At 52.1% G+C, this 24,119-nt stretch overlaps 1 protein-coding gene across 2 annotated transcripts in view; it reads left to right on the top strand.

The window, feature by feature from the left end:
- Positions 1–1,757: 1,757 nt before the first annotated feature.
- The window catches only part of NOL4L (nucleolar protein 4 like), a gene marked incomplete at its 5' end in the record, with an annotated part of 139,408 nt that continues 117,046 nt past the window's right edge, over positions 1,758–24,119 (top strand). For both annotated transcript variants that reach the window (XM_082225991.1, XM_082225990.1), the window contains one exon: positions 1,758–2,135. In XM_082225991.1, the coding sequence (XP_082082117.1) occupies positions 1,758–2,135 (378 nt within the window). The remainder of the gene's footprint in view (positions 2,136–24,119) is intronic.

Genomic DNA, 24,119 nt, shown 5'->3' with positions numbered 1-24,119 from the left:
AACCCTCTGTGAGGTGAGTGGGGCTGAGAGACTTCACAGAAGTGTGACTGGCCCAAGGTCACCCAGCAGCTGCATGTGGAGCAGCAGGGAATCGAACCCGGTTCACCAGATTACGAGTCCACCACTCTTAACCACCACACCACACTGGCTGTTGGGGTTATACACAATTAATTAATTAATAATAATAATAATAATAGAACTGAGCAGTAAAGCACCTCACAACCCTTTATGTCCTTGCTCTGTTTCCCCAACCCTCCAATTCCAAATTCACTAGTGAGGAAAATGTACTCTGCACATGCACAGTGTGTGTGTATGAACTTAACAACACTTAGCTTTATACTTTAAAGTGATTATTTTGTTAACGTTATTAATGTTGTTTTATAGATTATAAATGCTGCATTGATTTGTTAATCATATGAGTTTTGCTGTAAGTGTGACATTTAGCTTATTTTTATTGCTGTTTTATTAATGGTTTTTTATATATTGTAATTGCTTTATTGATTTGTTAGTTACTTTTTATTATTTATGCTGAATTTAGAATCAAAAAATCATATATGTTCTGGTATTGCTATTTATTGTTTGAGACTCATTTGAATGAAAAGTGGCGTGGAAATTCAGTAAATCTAATTGGAGAGCCACTGACAAGGTGATGATGAAAAAAAACCACATGGTTTTCAACCGGGCTTGCTCCCTGGTAATTATGCACAGGATCGCACCGCAACCAAAGTACCGTATTCACAATCCCAAAATCAATGTTGAGCGGCGTTCTGCACCAATTCAAGGGCACTGTGCCCCTCACCCTTTCCCTCTCTCCCCACTCTGCACATGCTCAGACACCCCTCTTTTCTCCTTTCCCACGTGCTGGGGCGACGCCACGCCCCCTGCCCCCTCGTTAGCGGCGAGGGCATTCTGCACATGCTCGTCGGCACCGGTCGCCAATGAGGTCAGCGCGAAGCTGCTGCAGGTCTCTAACCTCGGCCGGGAAAGCGGCGCACCTGCTGGCGACCCAGCAGCGCCCTCGGGGCGGCGTCTGCCGGCCTCGTCCGGGTTCGCCTCCCCGCCGCGCGCCCGGGCGGGCCCGCTTGGCAGCGTGTCCGGCTCTCTCCCGGGCGCCCTCCTCCCGGCTCGCCAGGCCCGGAGCGCCCCCTGTGGCCGCCTGGCTGCCCCCGGGGCGCCCCTCCCTCCCGCCTGCCTCCTTCCCCGGCCGCCTCGTCGCCGGCCAGCCGCGCCGTCCTTGCCCCGGCTCCGCATCGCGTCCTTGGCCCGCCGGCGCGCCCCGCCCCGTCCCTCGCCGGCCAGCAGAAGCAGCAGCAGCAGCGCCGGCGGCGGCGGCAGCCCGTCGTTGCGCGCGGCGCCCCGGGCGAGGACGAGCCGAGGCGGCGGCTCTAACAGGTGGGATCCCGCGGCGAGGGGGCGGAGGAGCCAGCGGGCGGGGGCAAAGGAGGAAGGAGCGGCCAGACCCAGCCCCAGCCGCCTACACCGACGCCGCCTGCCAGGAGAGCTGGTGCCCGCGCCACTCCAGCGCCTGCTGCCGCCCCAGCTCGCCGGTGCCTTGCCAGCGCCGCCGCCGCTGTCCCGCCCGCCCCCGTCCTGCCCGCCCGCCCGCCCGCCCGCCGCCGCCTCGCCGGCCTCGCCCGCCCGCCCTCGGGGCTCCTCCTTCCGCGCTCGCCTTGGCCACGCCACGCCAGGCAAGGCGCCGCGCTCGGCGCTCGCTCGCGCTCTCCGCCCGGGACAGGGGCTGCTCCGCCGCCGCCGCGATGCCGAAGCCGACCCAGCCGCCGCCGCCGCCGCCGCCGCCGCCGCCGCTCCTGCTGCGCTCGGCCAGCGGCGGCGGAGGCAGCCGGCCCGGGGACAGCGAGCTGGGCCGGCAGTTCCGGGACTGGTGCCTGCGCACCTACGGCGACTCGGCCAAGACCAAGACGGTGACCCGGAGCAAGTACCAGCGCATCGCCGAGGTGCTGCAGGGGGGAGCCGGCGCGGGCGGCGGAGGCGGCGGCGGCGGAGGAGAGAAAGGCAAGTTCCAGTTCTGGGTGCGCTCCAAGGGCTTCCGCCTGGGCAACGGCGCTCGGGAGCCGCCGGCCGCGGCGGCGAAGATGGGTCAAGTGGTGGTCTATGTGCCGGTGAAGACGGGAACGGTTAGTGCGCCCCAAGCCTGTCTGTGCGTCCGTCCATGTGCCGTGTCTGTGTTTCCCCGGGTGGGTGCCATGGGGGGGGGGGGTCGGCACCGCAATGCCCCGGAGGGTGTGTGGGAAAGAGGGTGTGTTGGTGCCCCGGCCCAGCCTATCCCGCCACACCCCCCCCTGCCCTGTCCCGTCCCGTCCCGTCGCACCCTGTCCCGTGCCGCATGGCCAGGAGGGCGCGCCGGAGCCAGACAGATGCCCGCGCCTCCAGCCGCGCCCCCTCCCGCTGCCCTCCCCTCTCCCTTGGCACAGCAGGAGGTCATTTGGGGGTGGGAGCAAAGTGGGGGCGGCGGCGGCATGGCTGCGCTCTCGCATCTCCAGCGCTTTCCTCCACGGGGTCGGGACAGTCCCTGCTGCCAAGACCTCCCCCCCCCTCTCTCCCTCCCTCCCTCCCCGCCCCGGGAGGTCATTTTTTTGGGGGGGGAGCGGAGACGCTGGGTTGGGGGAGGTGCCCCGCCTCCTCCTTCCACCCCCTCCCGCCTCCTCCAAATGTCCCACTTCCTCGAGCTCAGCAGGCGCCGGAGCGGGGCGGGGAGCGGGGTCGCCTTTGCGCGGGGCAGCCTCTCTCCCCGCGCCCCTCCCGGCCCAGCCAGCTGCAGCTTCAACCCCCCCTCCCACCACCTCCACCGCCTTCCTCGTGCCAACGGATGGGGGCCAAATCGCCCCCTCCCCCGGGCAGGCGCGCGCGATGGAGAAGCGCGATGGAGAAGGGACCCCCAGCCAGCGCCTTCCCCGCTGGCCCCCTCCCGGCCGGGCGCCCCTCCACCTGCTCCCCCTCGACTGCCTTGTCCCGGGGAGGAGGCGAGGGAGAGGGGGGAGCCAGCCTTCCCCTCCCCTCCCCCTTTGCCCCCCGAGGGGAGGGGGCGGCCGGGGCTGCGCCGGGCAGGTTGCGTTGCGCTCGGGGGTCTCCGCCGCTTGCCGCCTGTCCCGCCGAGGCGCCCTCATTGTTCCGCGCCTGTCCGGCGGGCCCAGGACGCCGCGCCGCCCGCCCGCCCGCCCGCCCGGCCTCCGCACACCCCCTCGGCCTCGCCTCCGTCCCAGCAGGCTGCTGGCCCGGGAAGGCGCAGCCAGCCAGCCAGCCGAGCCGCCCCCCTGCCGCTCCCGCCCAGAGCCCACATTGTTCCCTTGGCGAAGGCCGGGGCGCTTTCTCCAACCCCCCCTCCAAAGCGCACCCCCCCCAATTTAAACTTTCCGCCGGGGTGCGCGGACGGGGCGGGGCAGCCAGGAGTCGCCTCGTGCATTTGGACATTGGCGCCCGTCCCCTCCCTGGGCCGCCCCCCCCGGCCCGTCCGCATCCATCCATCCATCCCTCCATCCTCCCTCCCTCTGCTCAGCTGGCTGTGCCAGGGTGGGCTTGGGCACGCTGGGAAATAGAGGGGGCGCGCGCTCTCTTTCTCGCTCCCCCCCCCCAGCTCTCTCTCTCTCTCTCTCTCTCTCTCTCCAGCTCGCGTCTCTCTCCCCCCCCCACCCCGCCCCGGCGAGCCAGCCCGTCCCTTGCACCATCTGCCCAGGAGATTGGGCGCCTGGCAGACAATTGCTCGGAGGTGGCCTTGCTGGAAAAGTGGACTTCTGTGTGCGCGCCTGCCTGCCCCCCTCCCCTCCCCAAGCAAGGAGGCACCAGCTTAGCTCTGCTGCTGCTGCTGCTGCTGAGCTCAAGGGCTGGCAGGGAGAATATTCTCCACGGGGAAGAAAAGTGTCTAGCAGAGGAGGAGGAGGAGGAGGGATTACTTATTTATTTAATATTTCCCCCTCCTTCCTTCTCCAGCGCTGCTCCTCGCAGGCTTGCTGCTGCCATCAGGAGGGCACAGGAGGGGTTTTTCTTTTCCAGGCTGGGGGGAGGATGCCATGAGGGCAGCCCATCTGTGTGAAATGGGGCACGGCTTGCCTCCCATCTGGCCTCCCTGGTTATGGGGGGAGGAGGAGGACGGCCATTCTCTTTCCCCTTGCCCCCCCTTTACGCAGAGAGCAATTTTTAGTGGGTTTTAGTGCTGGAGCTAAATTTGGAGAGGTTGCAAACACCCACTGAAAGTACCAGAAGCCCCGCTTCTCTTTTCTGCTTTGTGCATCCTGCTTTTCTCAAACGATGTGCTTGTTTGGGGGTGCCCCACGGGGCCTGGGCTGCCTCCTTCCCCAGAGCTTTTGTGTTTTGAGTTCTCTCTCTCACACACACACACCCTTAACCAGTCGCTGTGTGGTTTGGGACACCCTGGGGCCCCCAGAGTCTGCCTTGCACAGTGACAAGCAGAAGCCAGGGAAATCCTGTGTGTGTGTGTGTGTGTGTGTGTGTGTGGTGAGCCTCTGGGCCCAACGCTTGCTTCCCTTTCCTGCGGGACCCACTGCACACCCCATGGCTTCTCCAAATCAACAAGCCACACCTTGGCCTCGTGAGGTTCAGGGGAGGGACCCAACAAGCCCCAGTTCGGTCCCCAGAGATCGCAGCACCTGCCAGCAGCGGAACTGATGGCTGCTGGGGAAGAAGGGAGCCCAAAATGGCTCCAGCCCCTCTGCCATCTGTCTCAAACTCACCTGAGCAGTTTTTCTGCTGGCCACATGGCTCCCGACTCCCCCTCTCCCAATATTTGTGTGTCTCTTTTTGTTTGCTTTTGGTTTAGCCTTTACCTTAGTCAGTGGACCTGTAGCTATTTTTTTTGCATGCAATTATAAAATAGTTTGCATGCGCAGAGGAAGTGCCGTCTCTTGCCTGATGGGACTGTCCCGGGACAGACCAGGGCATGAGTAGGGAAAGTCAGGGAGTGCCCCCCCTCCATCTTCCTCCCCAGTGTTAGAAATTAGCCAGGCACTTTTGGCAACTGGCAAGGGTCCAATTGCTACCATGGGGAAGTCTCTGGATGGTTGGCAGGTGAACTCTCCATTTACCTGGGCCCTACAGCTTTCTGCAGCAGGTAAAGCAGAAGAGGTTATGTATTGCAATTATAGTCCACCTTTTTCTCCAAGAAGTACACGGTTCACCCCCGCTCCTCAGTTAACCCCTACAACAACCTTCCGAGGCAGGTTAAGAGGCTACGACCCAAGGTCACCCAGTGAGCTACATAACTTAAATGGGGATTTGAACTCTGATCTCCCAGGTCCTAGTCCAACACTTGAACCACTTCTTTATTTTATTAAATTTGTATACCACCCTGTGCCCACAGTCCTCACACTACACCCCACTGGCTTCCTGGAGTACGTCTGCTATAGGGCAGCTCTGTGAATTAAGTAGGTAAATAAATATAGGGAAAGCAAACTGTCGCTTAGAGAAGGAACGGAAATATTCTCCTTGAAGCTTGAATTTATTTTATTCTGGGTTGTTTTGTTTTATGTGCTAATGTGTTGTGAACCGCTTTGAGATTGTTATTCTTTAAGCTGTAAAGTGGCGTAGAACTGAAATGCATAATAATAATAATAATAATAATAATAATAATAATAATAATGTTCATTGCAAGGGGAGAAATAGTGCCTAGATGTTCTGTTGTGGCCACCGTAGCCTAGGTTTAAAGGTGCCATTTGGCGATTACCTTATATACCTGAGTTTCTAACACCGTTCCTCCCTCTTAAACACTGGCGGGGGCGGGGGGCGCATAGTTCCTGCATTCTCCTGCACAACCCCAACGAGATGAAAAGTAGGGTTCTTAGCATAGACACTGTTTATTCCAGAGGAGGCTTGCATAGGAGGATGTCCCAGTTGTGGCCTAAGGGCTGGATCTGCCCCCCTCCAACTCCAGCACCTTTAATGCCCCCCAAACTCCAGCCCCCCACCTCTGGCCCCTGTCCCACAAAGCACGAAGCGTGTCCGTGTTTTGAGAGGAGGTACTGTAGATTGACAAAGCCAGCATTAGAGAAATGCGTGGAGTAGAGGGCCATTGATGGCTGTGCCCTGCCCTCTGAATACCAGCTGGTGGAAACTGCAAGAGGGCAGAGTTGCTTTTGTTCCCAAACCTTCTTGTGGATTATTTTCCTTCGGGGTGTCTGGTTGGCTACAGTGGGAACCGGAGACTGTTCTAGACAGGACCCCTTTGGCCTGATATTGCATGCTCCTCTTCTGATCTTATGTAATTCCGTTGCTATTCCTTCCTTCCTTTTTTCTCCCCTTAAAAGGGCCACCCTCCCCATGGCTTGTGGGTGCTTGTTGTTTTTGCAACGCCTCTCGCCTCCGCTTTTCCACCTGGGCCTGGAACTGGGGGAAAACGCAGGCAGGCAAACGCCTTTCCTTTGCAGTATATTCAATATTGCGCTTCTCTTCCTAGCCTTGGGTTTCTGACTAAGACGTCTGCCTCTTTCTCCCTGGCTGGGGAGTGGGGCGGCGGCAGCGGAGGCAGCATTCCTCGGTCAGCAGCGTCTCCTTACATCCTGTCCCATCCTCCTCTGCCAAAAATGTTCAGTGACCTTGCTGGGTGGTTGCCGTGGGGCGCCCCGCTCGCTGACCTGTTGCTCCAGCCGTTGCATTTGCCTTTTGCTCACTGGGGGGGGGGGAGCAGGGAGTGAAGGGCGGAGGGGAGAGGAGAGGAGGCCCCGCCAGCTAGCCAGGGCAAAAAACCCGCTGCTACCGAGATGCTTCTAACTGGGGCAATTAGCTCTGCCAATTAGTAGGGCAAATGCTTCCCAGCCAGTTCCTCTCCTTCCCACCCCCTGCTCCACCACAGGGGCTTTTGGGAAGTGGGGGGGGGCACATTCCCACTGTTGCCACTGCAGGTTGTGTGCTTGTGTTTGGAGAAGAAGCACTCTGCTCCCCAAAACGTCCTTGGCTTTTGCAGACAAAGGGTTTGGGAATCCAGGCGGGTCCGCTCAGCAGGGAGGAGACCCTCTGCGAAGTCCTGCTCAGTGTCTGCAGGTTGCCAGGGGGAGAAATCTGAAGTCCAAAGAGATAGCAGAGGAGCGGGAAAATGTGCAAGGGATCCCGGCGGCGGCAGGGATAAGATCTCGCCTCCTCATGACAGCTCTGGCCTTGCTTGCGGGCAGAGAGGAGATTGTCCTGGGCTCGCAGGGCCTAACTTTCCCCTGGCCCTCCTCCCCGAGCCCGGCCCTAATCGGCTTCAGGTGGATTGGGACGCTGCTGCTGGCTGTCTGCTGTTCCCGTCCGTCCCCCCCTCCTGGCAGAGGGACGGAGGCACCAGATGGTGCCGTGCTTTTGGAGAGCCGAGGTGGGACAGGAGGCCAGGCCTGCGTCTGGCACTGGAAAACTCCCTGCATGTCAGTTTTCTGGGCGAAGGTCTTTCTCGTGTGAGAGCACCAGACAAAGGCCCGGCCTGGGCTGCAGGAGGCTTCGCTCTCCCCCCAGCCCCCCAGGGAGGGTGTGGGCTTGGTAACTGGCGCAGAGAGGTCCACGGGAAGCCTCTGGGCCGTCCTGCAAACGCACCAGCCCCTCCCAGCCAGGGCTTGGCGTTGGCTGTGTGGCAAAAGGCCGCCTTCCCTTTCGGCCCCCTGTCCTTCCATTTAATCTTCCATTGGGGTTCCCTCATTGCAGGGGGGTTGAACTACATGACCTTTGGGGTGCCTGCCTGCTTTAGAGTTCTTTGAGTCTATGATTTATTGCAGGCATAGGCAAACTCCGGCCCTCTAGATGTTTGGGGACTACAATTCCCATCATCCGTGACTGCAGGTCCTGTTAGCTGGGGATGATGGGAATTGTAGTCCCAAACATCTGGAGGGCTGGAGTTTGCCTATGCCTGATTTACTGTTGTTAGCCGCTCTGAGCCTGGCTTCGACTGGAGAGGCTGGGATATAAATAAAATTGTTGTTGTTGTTGTTGTTGTTGTTGTTGTTGTTGTTGTTGTTGTTACATCTATCTAGCACCTTTTTATCCCAGGCAGTGGAGGTGGTTCTCATTTAACCCCCACAACCACCCTGAGAAGTAGGCTGAGCTTGGAGGTGGTGACCAGCAGCCAAGGTCACCCGGTGAGTTTGAACCCTGCTCTCCTGGGTCAGAGTTTGACACTGCGCCACACCTAGTTGTTTTTTGTTAATGGGGTTCTCTGTGCCGTTTGGCCAGATCAATGCAGTACTTCAGCCGGTCGGGTCTCGTCTTCGTCTTGTCATGGTTACAGAACCCAGGCCAGCCCAGCGGGAGAGATTCGCATCTCTGGCCGGCTGCGGCACAGACTCTCAGGGTGAGTCAAAGCTGCGCTGCGAGATGCGCCTTGATTTACGACGGGCTTCGTGGACTTCAGGGCTTGAGAGTTCCTGTTGTTTGTTGCTGGCTCTGGTTTTCCTGCCTCCAGAGCTCTCTGTGGACGCCCCGGAGGCTCAAGGGCTATGGATGGATACTCGCCAGGGTGGCTATGCCCTCTCGTCACAGATGAAGAGGGAGGGAGAAAAGGGTCTTGTGTTCGAATCCTGGTTGGGAGTTTCCCACAATAGGCATGAGGTTGGATACTGCGAGAACAGGGATGCTGGCTTCCGAATTCCTATTAACATTTCGCCTCTTTATGGGTAAATCAAGTCCTTATATTCACTTTAATAATAATAATAATTATTATTATTTATACCCCACCCTCCCCAGCCAAGACCGGGCTCAGGGGTGCTAACAACCAATAATAAAAACAAGTTGACTGAAATACAACTTAAAAAAACAAGATTAAAAGACAAAACATTAAAACATTAAAATGCATACCAGGAGAGGCAGTCCCGTAGGTACAAGGGTCCTAGGCAAAACATTTCAGCTCAAACCTACAAACGTTTTCAAATGTTTACAATTTTCTTTCATATAAAATATAAATTTGCTCCAGTCCTTTCGAAACAGTTCGTCGCGTCGGTTCCAGAGACGCTAAGAATTTAGTAAAGATGTTTGGAAGTCAGAAAGAGGGAGGGAAGGAAGTTGGTGCAAGATTTAAGGTTATTGTTGTATGTAACAAATGTGATCGTGATAATTATGGAAAACTCAATAAAAATCAATTTTATATATATATATATAGAGAGAGAGAGAGAGAGAGAGAGAGAGAGAACACAGGGATTCTGGGCTGGATGGGCCGCCGGCCTGATCCAGCCGGCTCTTCTTGCTTTCAGTGACAGCTGACGGATGGTCAGCTGCCATGGATGCTCTAGTTGAGATTTCTGCATTCCGGGGGGTTGGACTAGATGACCCTCGAGGTCCCTTCCAGCTCAATGATTCTGAAGATCCATTTTGGGGGCTGGAGAAGGGGAGACTGTAAGTCAGTGGGGAGCTGTAAGAATCCCTGAATTACGCAGAGTCTGTGCCTCCAGGCACAGAGGCAGTCTATCTGGCAAAATCTAGGAGGCCCTCCTTCTGTTCTTCTGGGGGCTTGCTTCTTTCCCATGGTGGTGCTGGGAGGACAGGGTAGCGGCCTGGTCCAGCAGGGTCATATGGTGTCCTGGTGGAACTTCCAGTGCCAGAGGCAGTCTACCTCCCTTTGCAGGTTCTTAGGCTCAGGTTACATCCTTGGCGCTGTGGGTTAAACCATAGAGCCTAGGACTTGCTGATCAGAAGGTCGGCGGTTCGAATCCCTGCGACAGGGTGAGGTCCCGTTGCTCGGTCCCTGCTCCTGCCAACCTAACAGTTCAAAAGTGCAAGTAGATAAATAGGTACCACACCAGCGGGAAGGTAAATGACATTTCCGTGCACTGTTCTGGTTCGCCAGAAGCGGCTTAGTCCTGCTGGCCACATGACCCGGAAGCTGTACGCCGGCTCCCTCGGCCAATAAAGCGAGATGAGTGCCACAACCCCAGAGTCGGTCACGACTGGACCTAATGGTCCGGGATCCCTTTACCTTTACCTACATCCTTAGAGAGCCTCCAGCGCCAGAGGCAGTCTACCATGCCTTGTAGGTTCTCAGGCTCCTTTTGCCATGCTGAACCCTATCAGTGGTTACTTTGCAGTGGGGTGTTTGCTGAGGCAAGGTGGGGTGCTCAGGGGCTGGAATCCTCTCCCACCTGCCCTACAAACTGGACTTTAAGAAAGATAAGCTGCACGCCTCTTTCCAGCAACAGGAGTAGCAGCTGAAGTCCCAAGGACAAATGCAGCCCATTGACAAAGATCTGCTGGGGTGGAATATGATATTCCAGTCCACATTAAGGCACAGTGCAGATTGAGGTTCAGGGGATGGAAGAGAATGTTATTTTGAGTCTTTTTCCCCCAAAAAATAAATAAATTCATTTTATAACACAAATAAAAAGCACAAACAGAAAAGACAAACAATGCAAACAAATTCTTGTCATATCCTTATTTTTCTAAACATTGTTAAGTGGGCCTCCCCAAGTCTCACCTATCTGATTTTCATTTTACTTCATCTTTAGCAGTTTACATATATCATAATTTCTAACCATCTTCCCCCCCCCACTTACTTTAACCTTAAGAACCTCACATTTTATCACTTATAAAATACACTATCTTCTACTTCTAACCCTACCGCCTACATCCACTTCCAAAGCTATTCTAAGGTTTAAATATTAACATATTTTTTCAAATATTCCTTAACTTCTTCCAATCTTCTTCCACCGTCTCTTCTCTCTGGTCTTGGAGTCTCCCGGTCAGTTTGGCAAGTTCCATATAGTCCATCATCTTCATCTGCCATTCTTTGATAGTTGGTAAATCTTGTTTCTTCCAATTCTTTGCTAGCAATATTCTCGCAGCTGTTGTGGCATACAGAAAAAAGTAACATCCTTTTGGGGGATTTCACCCCCCACTATGCCAAGTAAAAAGGCTTCTGGTTTTTTAATAAATGTGTTTTTCAATTCACTTTTTTTCAATTCATTATAAATCCTTTCCCAGAAGTATTTTACCTTGGGGCACGTCCACCACATGTGGTAAAAGGTTCCTTCTTTTTTACATTTCCATTGAGTCTTGCGGCTGTGCTGCTGTTTTCCGAAGCCATGCCTCAACTTGCGCTGCTCTCGCCGCCCCCATCAAAAAGCACCACAACTGTATTACCCTTTTCATGGAATCGTAGAGTCGTAAGGGCCCCCCAAAGGTCCTGTAGTCCACCCCCTTCAATTTCTGCAACGAGGTCACAAATGGCTGTGCTGTCAGGAGCGGATGGGAGATGCACTTCAGAACACCCGGGGGCAACACCAGCTTGGCAAAGGCGGATTTCGTGGATTAATTGCTCCAAAAATCAATGGCTCAGGCAACACGCTTCTTAGAAGCCATTATAATTGCTTACAATGCGAGTACATGAAATCCATGGGCGGCAACCACCCTGGTTCTCTCACCCAGGAGACTACCTTTTCTGCTACGAAGCCTTGGAAGTTGCCTGAGAGATGCTAGATGAGCTTTGTCCATCTCGCCCAGCTTTTGCCAACCTGGTGCCCTCCAAATTTTGCACAATTGCCAGCAGCTCCAGCCAGCACAGATGGAGGATGCCAGGGTTGAACCTGAGTCCTTCTGCATGTTCTTCTGCATTCTGAGTTCTTCTATTGCTCCCATTGAGCAATAGTTCCTCCCCTGACATGTGCGTGCATCTGCTAAGGAACAAAAGAAGGAATGCTTGTTTCTTCCGGAGCCAGTATGTTATTCATATGCAGTGGTGCCTCGCAAGACGAAAAGAATCCGTTCTGTGATTCTCTTCGTCTAGCGGTTTTTTTGTCTTGCGAAGCAAGCCCATTGACGGATTAGAGGATTAGCGCTTTTAGCGGCTTTTAGCGGCTTATCAGCTTATCGGATCAGCTGATAAGCGGCTTAGCGGCTTAGAAAAGGGGGGGAGGGGAAAAACCCGCAGGAACTTGCAAGACATTTTCGTCTTGCGAAGCAAGCCCATAGGAAATTCATTTTGCAAAGCACCTCCAAAACGGAAAACTCTTTCGTCTAGCGAGTCTTCCGTCTTGCAAGGCATTCGTCTTGCGGGGCACCACTGTACAAATATATGTAGATCCAATCAATCCAATTTGTTAAGATAATATTAATTGACCAAGATTTCTTTTCATCTTGTGACCTCCCTAGACTGACTCTCTGTCTTCTGCGCTTTTGTAGTTGTCCTGTAGGGTTTGGCGTCCTAAGAACTTTCCTTGTTTTTGAGAGATATCAAGTTCTTAGTCCTCATGGAAGCCAGCCTTTCCCGACCAAGTGCTCTCCGGGTTGCTCAGTGGCCACACTGGCTAGGACTGATAAGAACTGGGAACTCAAGAGGGTACCAGGTTGCAGGAAGGCTGAACAGAGAGACGCTTTTGAATGTTGGAAGATTGGGGACAGTTAAAATAAAGTCCTCCACGCAGTGCTTTGTTAAACTGTGGAACTCCCCGCCACAGTAATGGCCACCAACCTCGATGGCTTTAAAAGGGTATTAGATCCAGCAAGGTTTTCTTACGTTTGTATGTATTTATGCTGGCTGCGGTTGATGGGAGTTGTAGTCTCATCTGCAATATCACCTCACACCTTATATACCCAGCTGATCATTGCAGTCTGCAGGAGAGGGTGTTCTGCAATAGGTTTTGTAAGGAGAAATATATGAAACGCTGCAAAGAAGAGAAAGAAGAGAGATATTAGTTGTGAGATTTAAATGTAATAGTGGAAATAAGAAAAGTAAATTCAGTAAATAGATGGAGAAATTTTCAGATGTGATTGATGGAAGTCAAAAAAAATTGTGTAAAAGTATGTTTAATTATTGTTGAAAATAGGTTGAGAAACTAATAAAAAATTATTAAAAAGAAAGAGGAAAGTCTTCCGCCGCAGAGATGGCACCTTTCTAATATTCAAAAGGAGGGGATTCCCAAAAGTAGGGGCCATCACTCTAAAGACCCCGTACCTGTAGAAGGGATCTCCTGACAAAGATGGTATTTGTAGTCCTACTAGCATAGTTGATTACAGTTGCTCTTCAAATAATTCGTATATTTCTTCCAATCTTTTGTAAGTCTCTGGTCCCACAGGTTTTGAATCCTTCCTGTCATTTTATCCAATTCTGCGTAGTCCATTAATTTTGTCTGCCATTCTTCTTTCGTCAGAATTTCTTCTTGCTTCCATTTCTGAGCCAACAATACTCTTGCCACTGTTGTTGCGTATAAAAACGATTTTGCATCCTATATATTAATATCCTCGCCTATAATGCCAAGTACGTAAAAATGCTTCTGGTATTTTTTAGAAATGTATATTTCAACATCTTTTTCAACTCATTATATATCATTTCCCAAAAGTTTTTTTTTACTTTAGAAGACTTTCCTCTTTCAACAAGCCGTTAAAGTTGAGGTATTTCCAGGACTGCATCTGCATTGGAATAATTTTTGAGAAGTTTTGAATTCCAATTTTGATTTAAATTATCCCTTCTTGCCATTCTGAGCTCCTTTGTCAGGGAGGTTTAAACAGAATACTGGAAATAGAATAAATAGCAAGTGGCTCAGAGCGTCTGGAAGGCACAGGGTTGGTGAAGTCTACCCTGGTGTAAGGGGCGAGAAATGGATCTCGCCTTTCATAGAGTTGGAAGGGGGACCCCAAAGGTCATCTAATCCGGCCCCCTGCAATGCAGGGATCTTTTGCCATTTGGGGGCTTGAACTCATGGGATCAAGAGTCTCATGCAGTATTGGCTGAGTCATCCTAGTCGGAATAACTCTGGGCATTATTTGGCTCCTGTCTGCAAAGTGGGGATGATAAACTTTGGCTTACCTTACAAGGTTCCTTTTGGAATGGGAGACCAAAGATGAAGAAGTAAAATCAGTATTTAATTTTATTTTTATGTTTTTAATGTTATGTTATTAATAACCTTTTCTGTTGAGAGATAGCAAAGCAGGGGAAAATAGAAACAAACCAGTTGGGGGAATTCTTGGAGGGGAGGGAGGGAGGAATATATAGGAAACGTTAAGAATTTGAGATGCATGTAATGAATGGAAATTAAAAATGATTTTTTTTTTTTTATTAAAAAAAGGTTCTTGCAAGCATTGCCTAGATCAGGGGTTGGCAACCTGCGGCCCATGGGCCACAAGGGGGTCGTTTAAGTGGCCCCCGAGCCGCCCACCGGGTGAGTTCCCGTGCGCTGCGCTAAACAGGTGCAGCGCGGAGCGGGGACTCACTTCCGCGGCGCCGGAAATCGCTTCTGCGCAGACGCAATCCGGTCCACGGAGCGATCTCCGCTGGAGTGAACCAGCCCAGGCGAGGTAAACCTCGCCAACCCCTGGCCTAGATAATGTGCACAAAGCGGTTTCAGCATTTCAGAAGTCTGTCAGGTGTTTCTTCAGCCTTCTCTCGTGGTTCCTGTGTCTGCCCCGTCCTTCTCTTGAGACAAGAGCCCCGCATGGAAGGCGAATTCCCACGTGTCCGGGAGAGAGATCGAGAGAGATCTTCGCTGTGCTATTTTTGCAATTAGCTCGGTAGAAGCCACACTGGCAGGGTGGGTGGAATGAAGGAGATAAAATGGCCTTTCCTCGATTATTTGCACGTAAGAGCTGACATGACAGAAGCCTGTGAAATTATGCATGACGTGGGGAAAAGCATGAGAACTTGTGGACGTCCAGGAAAGCTGAATGTTGGAAGAGTGTCTGGAGGCGGTTGGAGGATGGATGGTGGATAACAGATTGAGGTTGAATCCTGACAAAAGAGAAGTGCTGTTTTGGGGGGACAGGAGGCGGGCAGGTGTGGATGCCCCCTGGTCCTGAATGGGGTAACTGTGCCCCTGAAGGACCAGGTGCGCAGCCTGGGAGTCATTTTGGACTCACAGCTGTCCATGGAGGCGCAGGTCAATTCTGTGTCCAGGGCAGCTGTTTACCAGCTTCACCTGGCACACAGGATGAGACCGTACCTGCCCACAGACTGTCTCGCCACAGTGGTGCATGCTCTAGTTATCTCCCGTTTGGACTACTGCAATGCGCTCTACGTGGGGCTACCTTTGAAGGTGACCCGGAAACTACAACTAATCCAGAATGCGGCAGCTAGACTGGTGACTGGGAGCGGCTGCCAAGACCACATAACACCGGTCTTGAAAGACCTACACTGGCTCCCAGTACGTTTCTGAGCACAATTCAAAGTGTTGGTGTTGACCTTTAAAGCCCTAAACGGCCTCGGCCCAGTATACCTGAAGGAGCGTCTCCACCCCCATCATTCTGCCCGGATGCTGAGGTCCAGCTCCGAGGGCCTTCTGGTGGTTCCCTCCTTGCAAGAAGCAAAGCTACAGGGAACCAGGCAGAGGGCCTTCTCGGTAGTGGCGCCCGCCCTGTGGAACGTCCTCCCATCAGATGTCAAAGTGATAAACAACTACCTGACATTCAGAAGACATCTTAAGGCAGCCCTGTTCAGGGAAGTTTTTAATGTGTGACATTTTAGTGTATTTTTGGTCTCTGTGGAAGCCGCCCAGAGTGGCTGGGGAAACCCAGCCAGATGGGCGGGGTACAAATAATAAATTATTATTATTATTATTATTATTATTATTATTATTATTATTCAGGACAGATGAAATATTTTTTCCGCGCAGCGCATTGATACGATCCATTTGGGGACGCCAAATTTTGGGCTCTCTGTATTGCGACAGATTACCAAAGTCTGCCTTCAGGGAAAGTGTTGTGTTATTGCAGGGAGATGGCTGGTGTTAAGGATATGAAAGGCCCTTTCCCTGATTATCGGAACATAAGGATTCCTCATGCATGGTCAGACTTAACCGCCAGTCCAAATCTGCACCGGGGGCGAGGTTCACACGCAAGGTTCACACGAAGGTGGAAACTAAGATGCATCTGTTGTTCCTGGTCCGAGCGAATGAACATTATTAGGTGATGAGTTTCTAGCTCTTGGGGTTTCCCTGCCTCCTTACTGAATATTTCTTTAATAGGTATTCACTCTGAGTGCGTGTTTCCAAATCCTGTACTGTAGGTTAGACTGAAAGGCGGTCACTGGTCAAAGGTCACCCAATGAGCTTCTTGGCTGAGCGGGGATTTGAACTGTGGTCCCCCAGGTCCAACACTCCAATCGTTACAGCACAGCAGCAAGCCCAATTACTACTGCTACTAATTTTACTATTTATACGCCTCCCATCTGCCTGGGTTTCCCCAGCCACTCTGGGTGGCTACAGCACATATAAAAACACAGTAAAATGTCAAACATTAAAAACTTCTCAATATAAGGCTGCCTTCAGATGTCTGTAGATGTGTGTAGTTGTTGATCTCCTTGGCATCTGATGGAAGGGCATTCCACAGGGAGGGTGCCACTACCGAGAAGGCCCTCTGCCTGGTTCCCTGAAACCTGGCTTTTCGCAGTGAGGGAACCGCCAGAAGGCCCTTGGCGCTGGACCTCAGCATCCAGGCTGAACAATGGGGGGGGGGTGGAGACGCTCCTTCAGGTATACTGGACCAAGGCTGTTTAGGGCTTTAAAGGTCATCACCAGCACTTTGAATTGTGCTCGGAAATGTACTGGGAGCCAGTGAAGATCCTTCAGGACTGGCTATATGGTCCCAGCGGCTGCTCCCAGTCACCAGTCAAGCTTCTGCATTCTGGTTTAGTTGCATAAACCTAAGAGCCACCAAGCCATTTGAGATTGATAAACATAAAACCATAGTAAAAAACAAAGGAAAAATAAATTATTCCATTAAATTTGTATACCGCCCTTCATCCATAGACCTCAGGGCGGTTTGCAACACAGAAGTACAAGATAAAAACACAAAATGCATAATAAAAACTCCAAATTATTTGCACCAGCTTTCTCCCCAGCCAGTTGCCCTTCCAGATGTTTTGGACAACTCCCATCAGCAGCAGGCAGCATTTGTAGTCTGGAGGGGTACCTGGTTGGGGAGAAGGAAGACCTAGACCCCGTATGAAGATGTGCTTCCTGGCTGTTGCCGTAAACTAAGAACCTGCCTGTCGCTTTGAGCCGACGCGCCCAGGTCTTTGCATCTGTAAAGTTAAATCTCTTCTCTGCTTGTTTCCTCTCACCCATCACGGTTTATTAAAACCTCTCGTCATCTTTCTCCCCACCGAAATAAAAGAGCCAAGAGTGCCAATTGTGAAGCCATCCTTTGTAGGAAAAGGCTCCTTTCCCCACATTACCCTTGCGCTTGCTGTCTGTTGTGACTCTTTTTGATGTGTGTTGACTAGGAAAGCAGCGCATACCAGATTCTAGAGGCTGATGCACAATAGACTTCTGTCTTGACATCCTAATGATGATTTCAGCCGGAGCACAGCTCAGGTCTCTGCGTGAATCCGGGAGCGGAGAGATCATAGGAAGAGACCCCACCCCAGTGTCTCGTCCTTCCCCTCTCCTTTTTCCTTCTGCTTCCTTCGGCCAGTTGTTTCAGGGAGCAAAATGTCTGGGGTGGCTCTAAAAGAGGACTTGGGGGGCTAAGGCTAGCGGTGGCTACTGTCTTCTGCTTTCATGGTGGCAGGCAGAGTTTCTCTCAAGGCCAGTGGCTGGGAATCAGAAGGCAGGAGAATTGCTGCAGCTGCTACACTCATCTCCTGCATGTGGGCTCCCCACGGGAGTTTATGGTCAGCCACTGTGAGAACAGGATACTGGACTCGATGGGCCGCTATCCCGATTCAGCAGGCGCTTGTGTTTTTGGGTTGGCACCAGCTTCCTTGTTCTAAGGCGGTGGAGGAATCTTGTTGCGAACCACCCTGTGGTTTTCAAACCAGTCTAATAAATTGAATTACCGTGTTTTTCGCCCCATAGGGTGCACCGGCCCATAGGGCGCACCTAGTTTTTTGGGGGGGAAATAAAGAAAAAAAATTTATTTGCCCCCCAGGTGCGGGGCTGGGGCAGGGGAACCCTGAGCTTCCCCCAACCCCAGCCCCCAGAACAGACTGCTATCCGCAAGCCATGGGAGAGCTGCGCAAAGCCCGAAGCCTGGGGTGTGCTGAGCTCAGTGCGCCCCAAGCTTCTGGGTGCTGGCAAGCTTCTGGGTGCGACTTCGCGCAGCTCTCCCACGGCTAGCGGATGTCTTCCTGAAGCCTGGAGAGCAAGAGGGGTCAGTGCGCACCGACCCCCCTCGCTCTCCAGGCTTCAGCGAAAGCCTGCATTTGCCCCATAGGATGCACACACATTTCCCCTTCATTTTTGGAGGGGAAAAAGTGCGTCCTATAGGGCGAAAAATACGGTAAATCAATTGATCCCCCGCGATGGAGGAGTCGCAGCTAGAGAACCCCGAACAGAATGGCCACACAACCTCTGTTCAGAAACCTCTAACGAAGGAGGGTCCCTCGCCTTCCCTTTCAGTGAAAGTTCTTCCTGACGTTTAGTCAGAATCGCCTTTCCTGAACCCAGTGGCGTAGCGTGGGGGTGCAGGGGGGGCCGGCCGCACCGGCCGCAACATCTGGGGGTTAGGGGGTGCAAATCCACGGGTTAGGGGGCGCAAATCCACGGGTTAGGAGGCGCAAATTACTTGCCTTGCCCCGGGTGCTGACAACCCACGCTACACCACTGCCTGAACCCAGCTCTTTGGGTCCTGCCCTCCGGAGCAGCAGCAAACAAGCTCTCTCCTCCTCCTCCATCCAGCCCACCTGCCCCAGATTGGACCACTGCTATGCAAACCACAGCAAAGAGCCACGGGGATTGGATTCTGCCCTAAAACCAAGCCTGTCTGCTCACTGCTTCCTTTGTCTAGCTTCCCTGCGGCCTCCCTCTCTCCTCCGCCTCCTCCTCGGATGCTGTGAGCATCGCTCCCTTTGTTGCTTAGATGCCAGGGATGGGCAGCAGTGCCATTCTGCACCCCCCCACCCCGATGCTCTGCGGCGAGGCTGCCTCTCCCCCCCCCCCAAGCTCTCTTTTTGTGCAGAAATGCTTTTAAGGCCCTTTTATTCTTTCCACCTCCTCTTCTCCCAAGACCCATGGGACAGCTTCCCTCGCCGGAAGTGCACAGCTTTGCATCGGGGATTTTCGCCAGCCGCCTAGCTGAACCATCCTTTGGTCTCCCAGCTCTTTACCTGTGCAAGTATTTCTCTGCTCCGGCAGAAGCCCTGGCGCTTGCGGCGGGTATTAAAGGTCAGCGTGGGCTGGGATGCACAGCCCTGTCTCTTAGCAACCGGGTCCTTCCTCCGAGCTGGACACTGAGGAAGCGCATCCTTTAAACACTGCTTCTGCTGCACCAGGAAAAAAAACCACAGTGATGTGCAGAGGAGGCGGGTGGAAGGATCAGGCCAGGATCTCTCCCCCTCCTGCTTTTCAGGCACTTAAGAAAGCTCAGAGCCGTCCTAATCAAAGCTGCCCTTTAATTGCTTCTCTCTCCTGCCTGGGCTGCCTCTTCCAAGGTAAACAGATAGGCCATTGGCTGGCAGCAGCAGGAGGCCTCGTTCCAGATACCTGGAGAGGAGCAAAGCTGCATTATTGATTCTCCTCTGGTCCTAGCAGGCAAGGGGTGCTGCCTGCATCTTCCCAGAAAGCTCCTCTTTTGGGGTCCTCCTCTCCCACTCCTTTGCATGCACACACATGCAGCTGCCCCTTTCTGCCTCTTTGCAAGCCCGAAAGCTGTTTCCTCTGCTTGGGGAGCAAGGGTTCGACTCCAGAAAACAAGGTCTTCATTTTGGAACCTTGGACGCCTCCGATTCCTCTCCCTGCCCAATCCCTCACTTTGTTCCTCTAATTAATAACTCTGCAATTGGTCCCACAGGAGCCTCGGCTTCTGTTTGCGTCAAAGTGGAACCTGTTGGTTTCCGACTTCCCCCTCCTCGCCCCCGAATTGTGGGTGGGAGGGAGCAGGGCAGATGGCTGAACGTCTCCTCTGCCTTTTCACACCGGCCTCTTCCTCCAAACTGCGCGTCTCACTTTTTGCTGCTCAGAAACATTGGTTCAGTTAAATTATCTACCTGCTGCAAGACCACAAGAAGAGGCAGGTCATGATTCACTGGTAGAGCGTCTCCTTTGCAAGTTCCCAGGGTCAGTCTTTGGCAACCTTTCCAGGTGGGGTTGTGAAGAACTCTGATCTGAAACTGTGGATAGCTGCTGCTGCCAGTTTGTGTTGAAGACAATATTGAACAACATGGACTCTGGCAACGTCCTGAGTGCCAGGACCTGGTAGTTGACACAGGTCTCTCTCCCCAGAAGAGCTTTTTAATGGCAGCTTGAACTGCAGACTTTGTCAGGTTACCGTGCTTGTTCTGCCTCTGTGTGAAAACACCCACATTTAATGTAGAGAAGAACATAACAGAATAATAATAATAATAATAATAATAATAATAATAATAATAATAATAATTTTTATTTATACCCAGTGTGGTGTAGTGGTTAAGAGCGGTAGTCTCGTAATCTGGTGAACCAGGTTCGCGTCTCCGCTCCTCCACATGCAGCTGCTGGGTGACCTTGGGCCAGTTACACTTCTCTGAAGTCTCTCAGCCCCACTCACCTCACAGAGTGTTTGTTGTGGGGGTGGAAGGGAAAGGAGAATGTTAGCCACTTTGAGACTCCTTAAAGGGAGTGAAAGGCGGGATATCAAATCCAAACTCTTCTTCTTCTACCCCGCCCTCCCCGGTCAGAGCAGGGCTCAGGGCGGCTAACATCAATAAAATCGCAGTAAAAACATAATGGGGGAAAAGAGAGGGGGATGGATAGAAAAGGAAAAAAAAACAAATTTAAAATACAGGTTAAAATGCAATTTAAAATGCAGCCTCATTTAAAAGTACCTGATAAATCATAGACCATAAGGGGAAGGAAACATAAGGGTCAGACTGAGTCCAAACCAAAGGCCAGGCGGAACAGCTCTGTCATGCAGGCCCTGCGGAAAGATGTCAAGTCCCACAGGGCCTTAGACTCTTGTGACAGAGCGTTCCACCATGTCGGGGCCAGTGCTGAAAAGGCCCTGGCCCTAGTTGAGACCAATCTAACCTCCTTGAGGCTCGGGACCTCCAAAGTGTTGTTAGAACCTGCCTGCTGAATTGCATACCCTCCAATATTTCTCTAATGAAAATAGGGACATCCTATTCAGGGAAAGATGGAGGGCACAAGGAGAAGGGGACGACAGAGGATGAGATGGTTGGATGGTGTTCTTGAAGCGACCAGCATGAGTTTGATCAAACTGCGGGAGGCAGTGGAGGACAGAAGTGCCTGGCGTGCTCTAGTCCATGGGGTCACGAAAAGTCGGACACTACTAAACGACTAAACAACAACAAACAACAAAATTCAGGGATGAAGGGACCAGCATGACTAAGCCGCTTCTGGTGAACCAGAGCAGTGCAAGGAAACGCTGTTTACCTTCCTGCCCGAGCGGTACCTATTTATCTACTTGCACTTTGACGTGCTTTTGAACTGCTAGGTTGGCAGGAGCAGGGACCGAGCAACGGGAGCTCACCTCGTCGTGGGGATTCGAACCGCCGACCTTCTGATCAGCAACTCCTAGGCTCAGTGGTTTAACCCACAGAGCCACCCGAGTCCTTAAAAAGGTGGGATATAAATGCAATAAATAAGTTATTCTGCTTACCTGCTTAAAAAGGTTGGAGAGGCCAGCCAGATGGAGACGTCAGTCACCAACTTGGCACCCAGAGATCTCCAGTGGTCGCCATTGGACCCGCGCCAGTTGCAAAATGCGCCTGGCACCTTGCTAATTTCTAACGCTGCTTGAAAATAAGTTTTCAGCAGACATCTAGAGGTCAAAGCAGAAGGCGCCTGCTGAATCTCTACCGGCGGAGCATATTCCACAGGGCTGGGTTTCTTGTTGATGTCAGATGAGCCTCACCAACTCAGGGGATGACTAATGGTGCTTCTGCAGATGAGCTCAGAGATCGAGCTGGGCTATAAAGGTTCAGGCTGGAGCTGGACAGAATTGGTTCAGAGGTTTGTAGATGAATACAAGGACCTTGAACCTGGCATGGCCGGAAGTGGGCAGTCAGTGCAGGCGTTATAACCATGACCGCTTCATAAAGATGGTAAATCGCACTGGGGAGGGGGTAGTATCCTACTGTACCCTGCAGTGCAATTGCCAGGGGTCCAAGGAGCATTCACTCAGCGCTTCTCTCTAAATGCGGACCTGATGGAAAGAACAGAACAAACACAATATGGTGGTTCTGATGCCAGTCCAACTGAGTTGGTTCCAGAGGACCCAACGGCACAAAAATCTGAGAGATCAAGCAGAAGTAGTGGAAACTTTTTCTTCTATTTCCTCGTCCGGGCGACTAAGACTGAGTTGGTTCTGAAACTGAGTCTGAACCCAGATTGGTGTGGATCTGGATAATCAGTTGCACCCAGGTTCAGGGTGCTGAGTGCTGTTAGGAGACCCCTATACCTCTCTCGGGGGACACGGGTGGCGCTGTGGGTTAAACCACAGAGCCTAGGACTTGCCAATCAGAGGGTCGGAGGTTCGAATCCCTGCGACGGGGTGAGCTCCCGTTGCTCGGTCCCTGCTCCTGCCAAACTAGCAGTTCGAAAGCACGTCAAAGTGCAAGTAGATAAATAGATACTGCTCTGGCGGGAAGGTAAACGGTGTTTCCGTGCGCTGCTCTGGTTCGCCAGAAGCAGCTTAGTCATGCTGGCCACATGACCCGGAAGCTGTACGCCAGCTCCCTCGGCCAGTAAAGCGAGATGAGTGCCGCAGCCCCAGAGTCGGCCACAACTGGACCTAATGGTCAGGGATCCCTTTACCTTTACCTATACCTCTCTCGGAGCTTATATTTCCAGAGTGTTTCATTAGCTCTTCCAGGGATCTCTGGGAACTGTAGCTTTGTGAGGGTGCTAGGGGTCTCCCAACAGCTCTCAGCATCCTTGACAAACTACAGTTCCCAGGATTCTTTGGGGCGGTGAAGCCATGGCTGTTTAAAAGAGGTATGATATTGCTTTTAAGTATAGCGCAGGTGAGGTCGAAGTTGAAAGAGAACTACTGGTAGGTTTAGGTAGCAGAATTTATGGGCTGGCTCGGCTCATCCTAGAAAGTGGCTTTCATTGGCTTCTGCTAATAGAGCTGTGAGCCAATTAAAGATTTTTCATCAACTAAGTCGCTGGCCTTCAAATGATTAATCGATGAATTTCAAATGTATGCACTGGAAAATAGCGGTGAAGGTTGAGAAAGGATTTTTGCTCTTTTAAGATTCGCAGCAGGTCGGTTCCTGGTGTTTTGCTGACAAATGTTGATTCTTGGGGAGCTGGCATAGCCTTTTTCCTTGGTGTGTGATTTTCGCAGCTGCGCGGCAAGCAGAAACACAACCGGAACGGCTTTCTCCGTTGGGGCCCTTCTGGGAGGAGAATCTATACCTGTTGACTTTCTACCTGCCTTTCACATGTTAAAGGCAGGGAGAAAAGAAAAAAACGTGGCAACCCCAGTCAAAAGCTTCATTTATCTCCATGGGACTAATCAAGGGTAAGTGCTTTTGGGATGGCAGATCTTCCATATCCCTGAGGTTTAATAATAGCTAGCTGCCTCCTGGTGGGTGCAGTGTTGATTAATCAGATAATACCTTGAGCTCAGCCCTGCTCACTCAGGTCAGTTTTTAGCGGACTGCATCTTTCTCCCAGTACTTTGAAAATGCTTTGCACTGCGTAAGTTTTAAAGACAGCAGGGCTTAAATGTGTGAAAGTGAGCTCTGAAAGGGCCAGAACCATTTGCAAAACTCAATGCGATGCATACGCCTTCACTGAATTAAAAACTGCACTTAAATCTGGTTATTATTTCTCTTCAGCTGGCTCCCAGATTTAATAATAATAATAAATTTTATTTATACCCCGCCCTCCCCAGCCAAGACCGGGCTCAGGGCGGCTAACACCAGGTATAAAAGCAACTGATTAAAATACAACTTAAAAACAAGATTATAATACAACATTAAAATGCAGCCTCATTTCAGTAGAAACTCAAATCAAAAACTTTTTGGGGATGAAAACGTCAAGTCTTCACCAAGGCCAACTATCCAGACTGGTCCTATGTGGGCCAGAAAAAAAGCCAGGGAAGTCCCCAAATAGGAGTTCCATCACAGAAGGAGAAAGGAAAAAGGAAAGAGGAAAGAGGGGAAGGGGATCAAGTTGATTCCAAGTCAAAGGCCAGGAGGAACAACTCTGTCTTACCGGTCCTAAAACACACCTTAAATTAAGTTAGTTATGCATCCAACAACTTCTCCTCTGCCTTTGAACTAATAATATATATATATATATATATATATATATATATATATATAT

Source organism: Podarcis vaucheri, assembly GCF_965113315.1.
Source record: "Podarcis vaucheri genome assembly, chromosome: 6".
NCBI lineage: Eukaryota > Metazoa > Chordata > Lepidosauria > Squamata > Lacertidae > Podarcis > Podarcis vaucheri.
The sequence above is the reverse complement of the archived record's forward strand: the minus strand, read 5'-3'. Positions and strand labels throughout refer to the sequence as shown.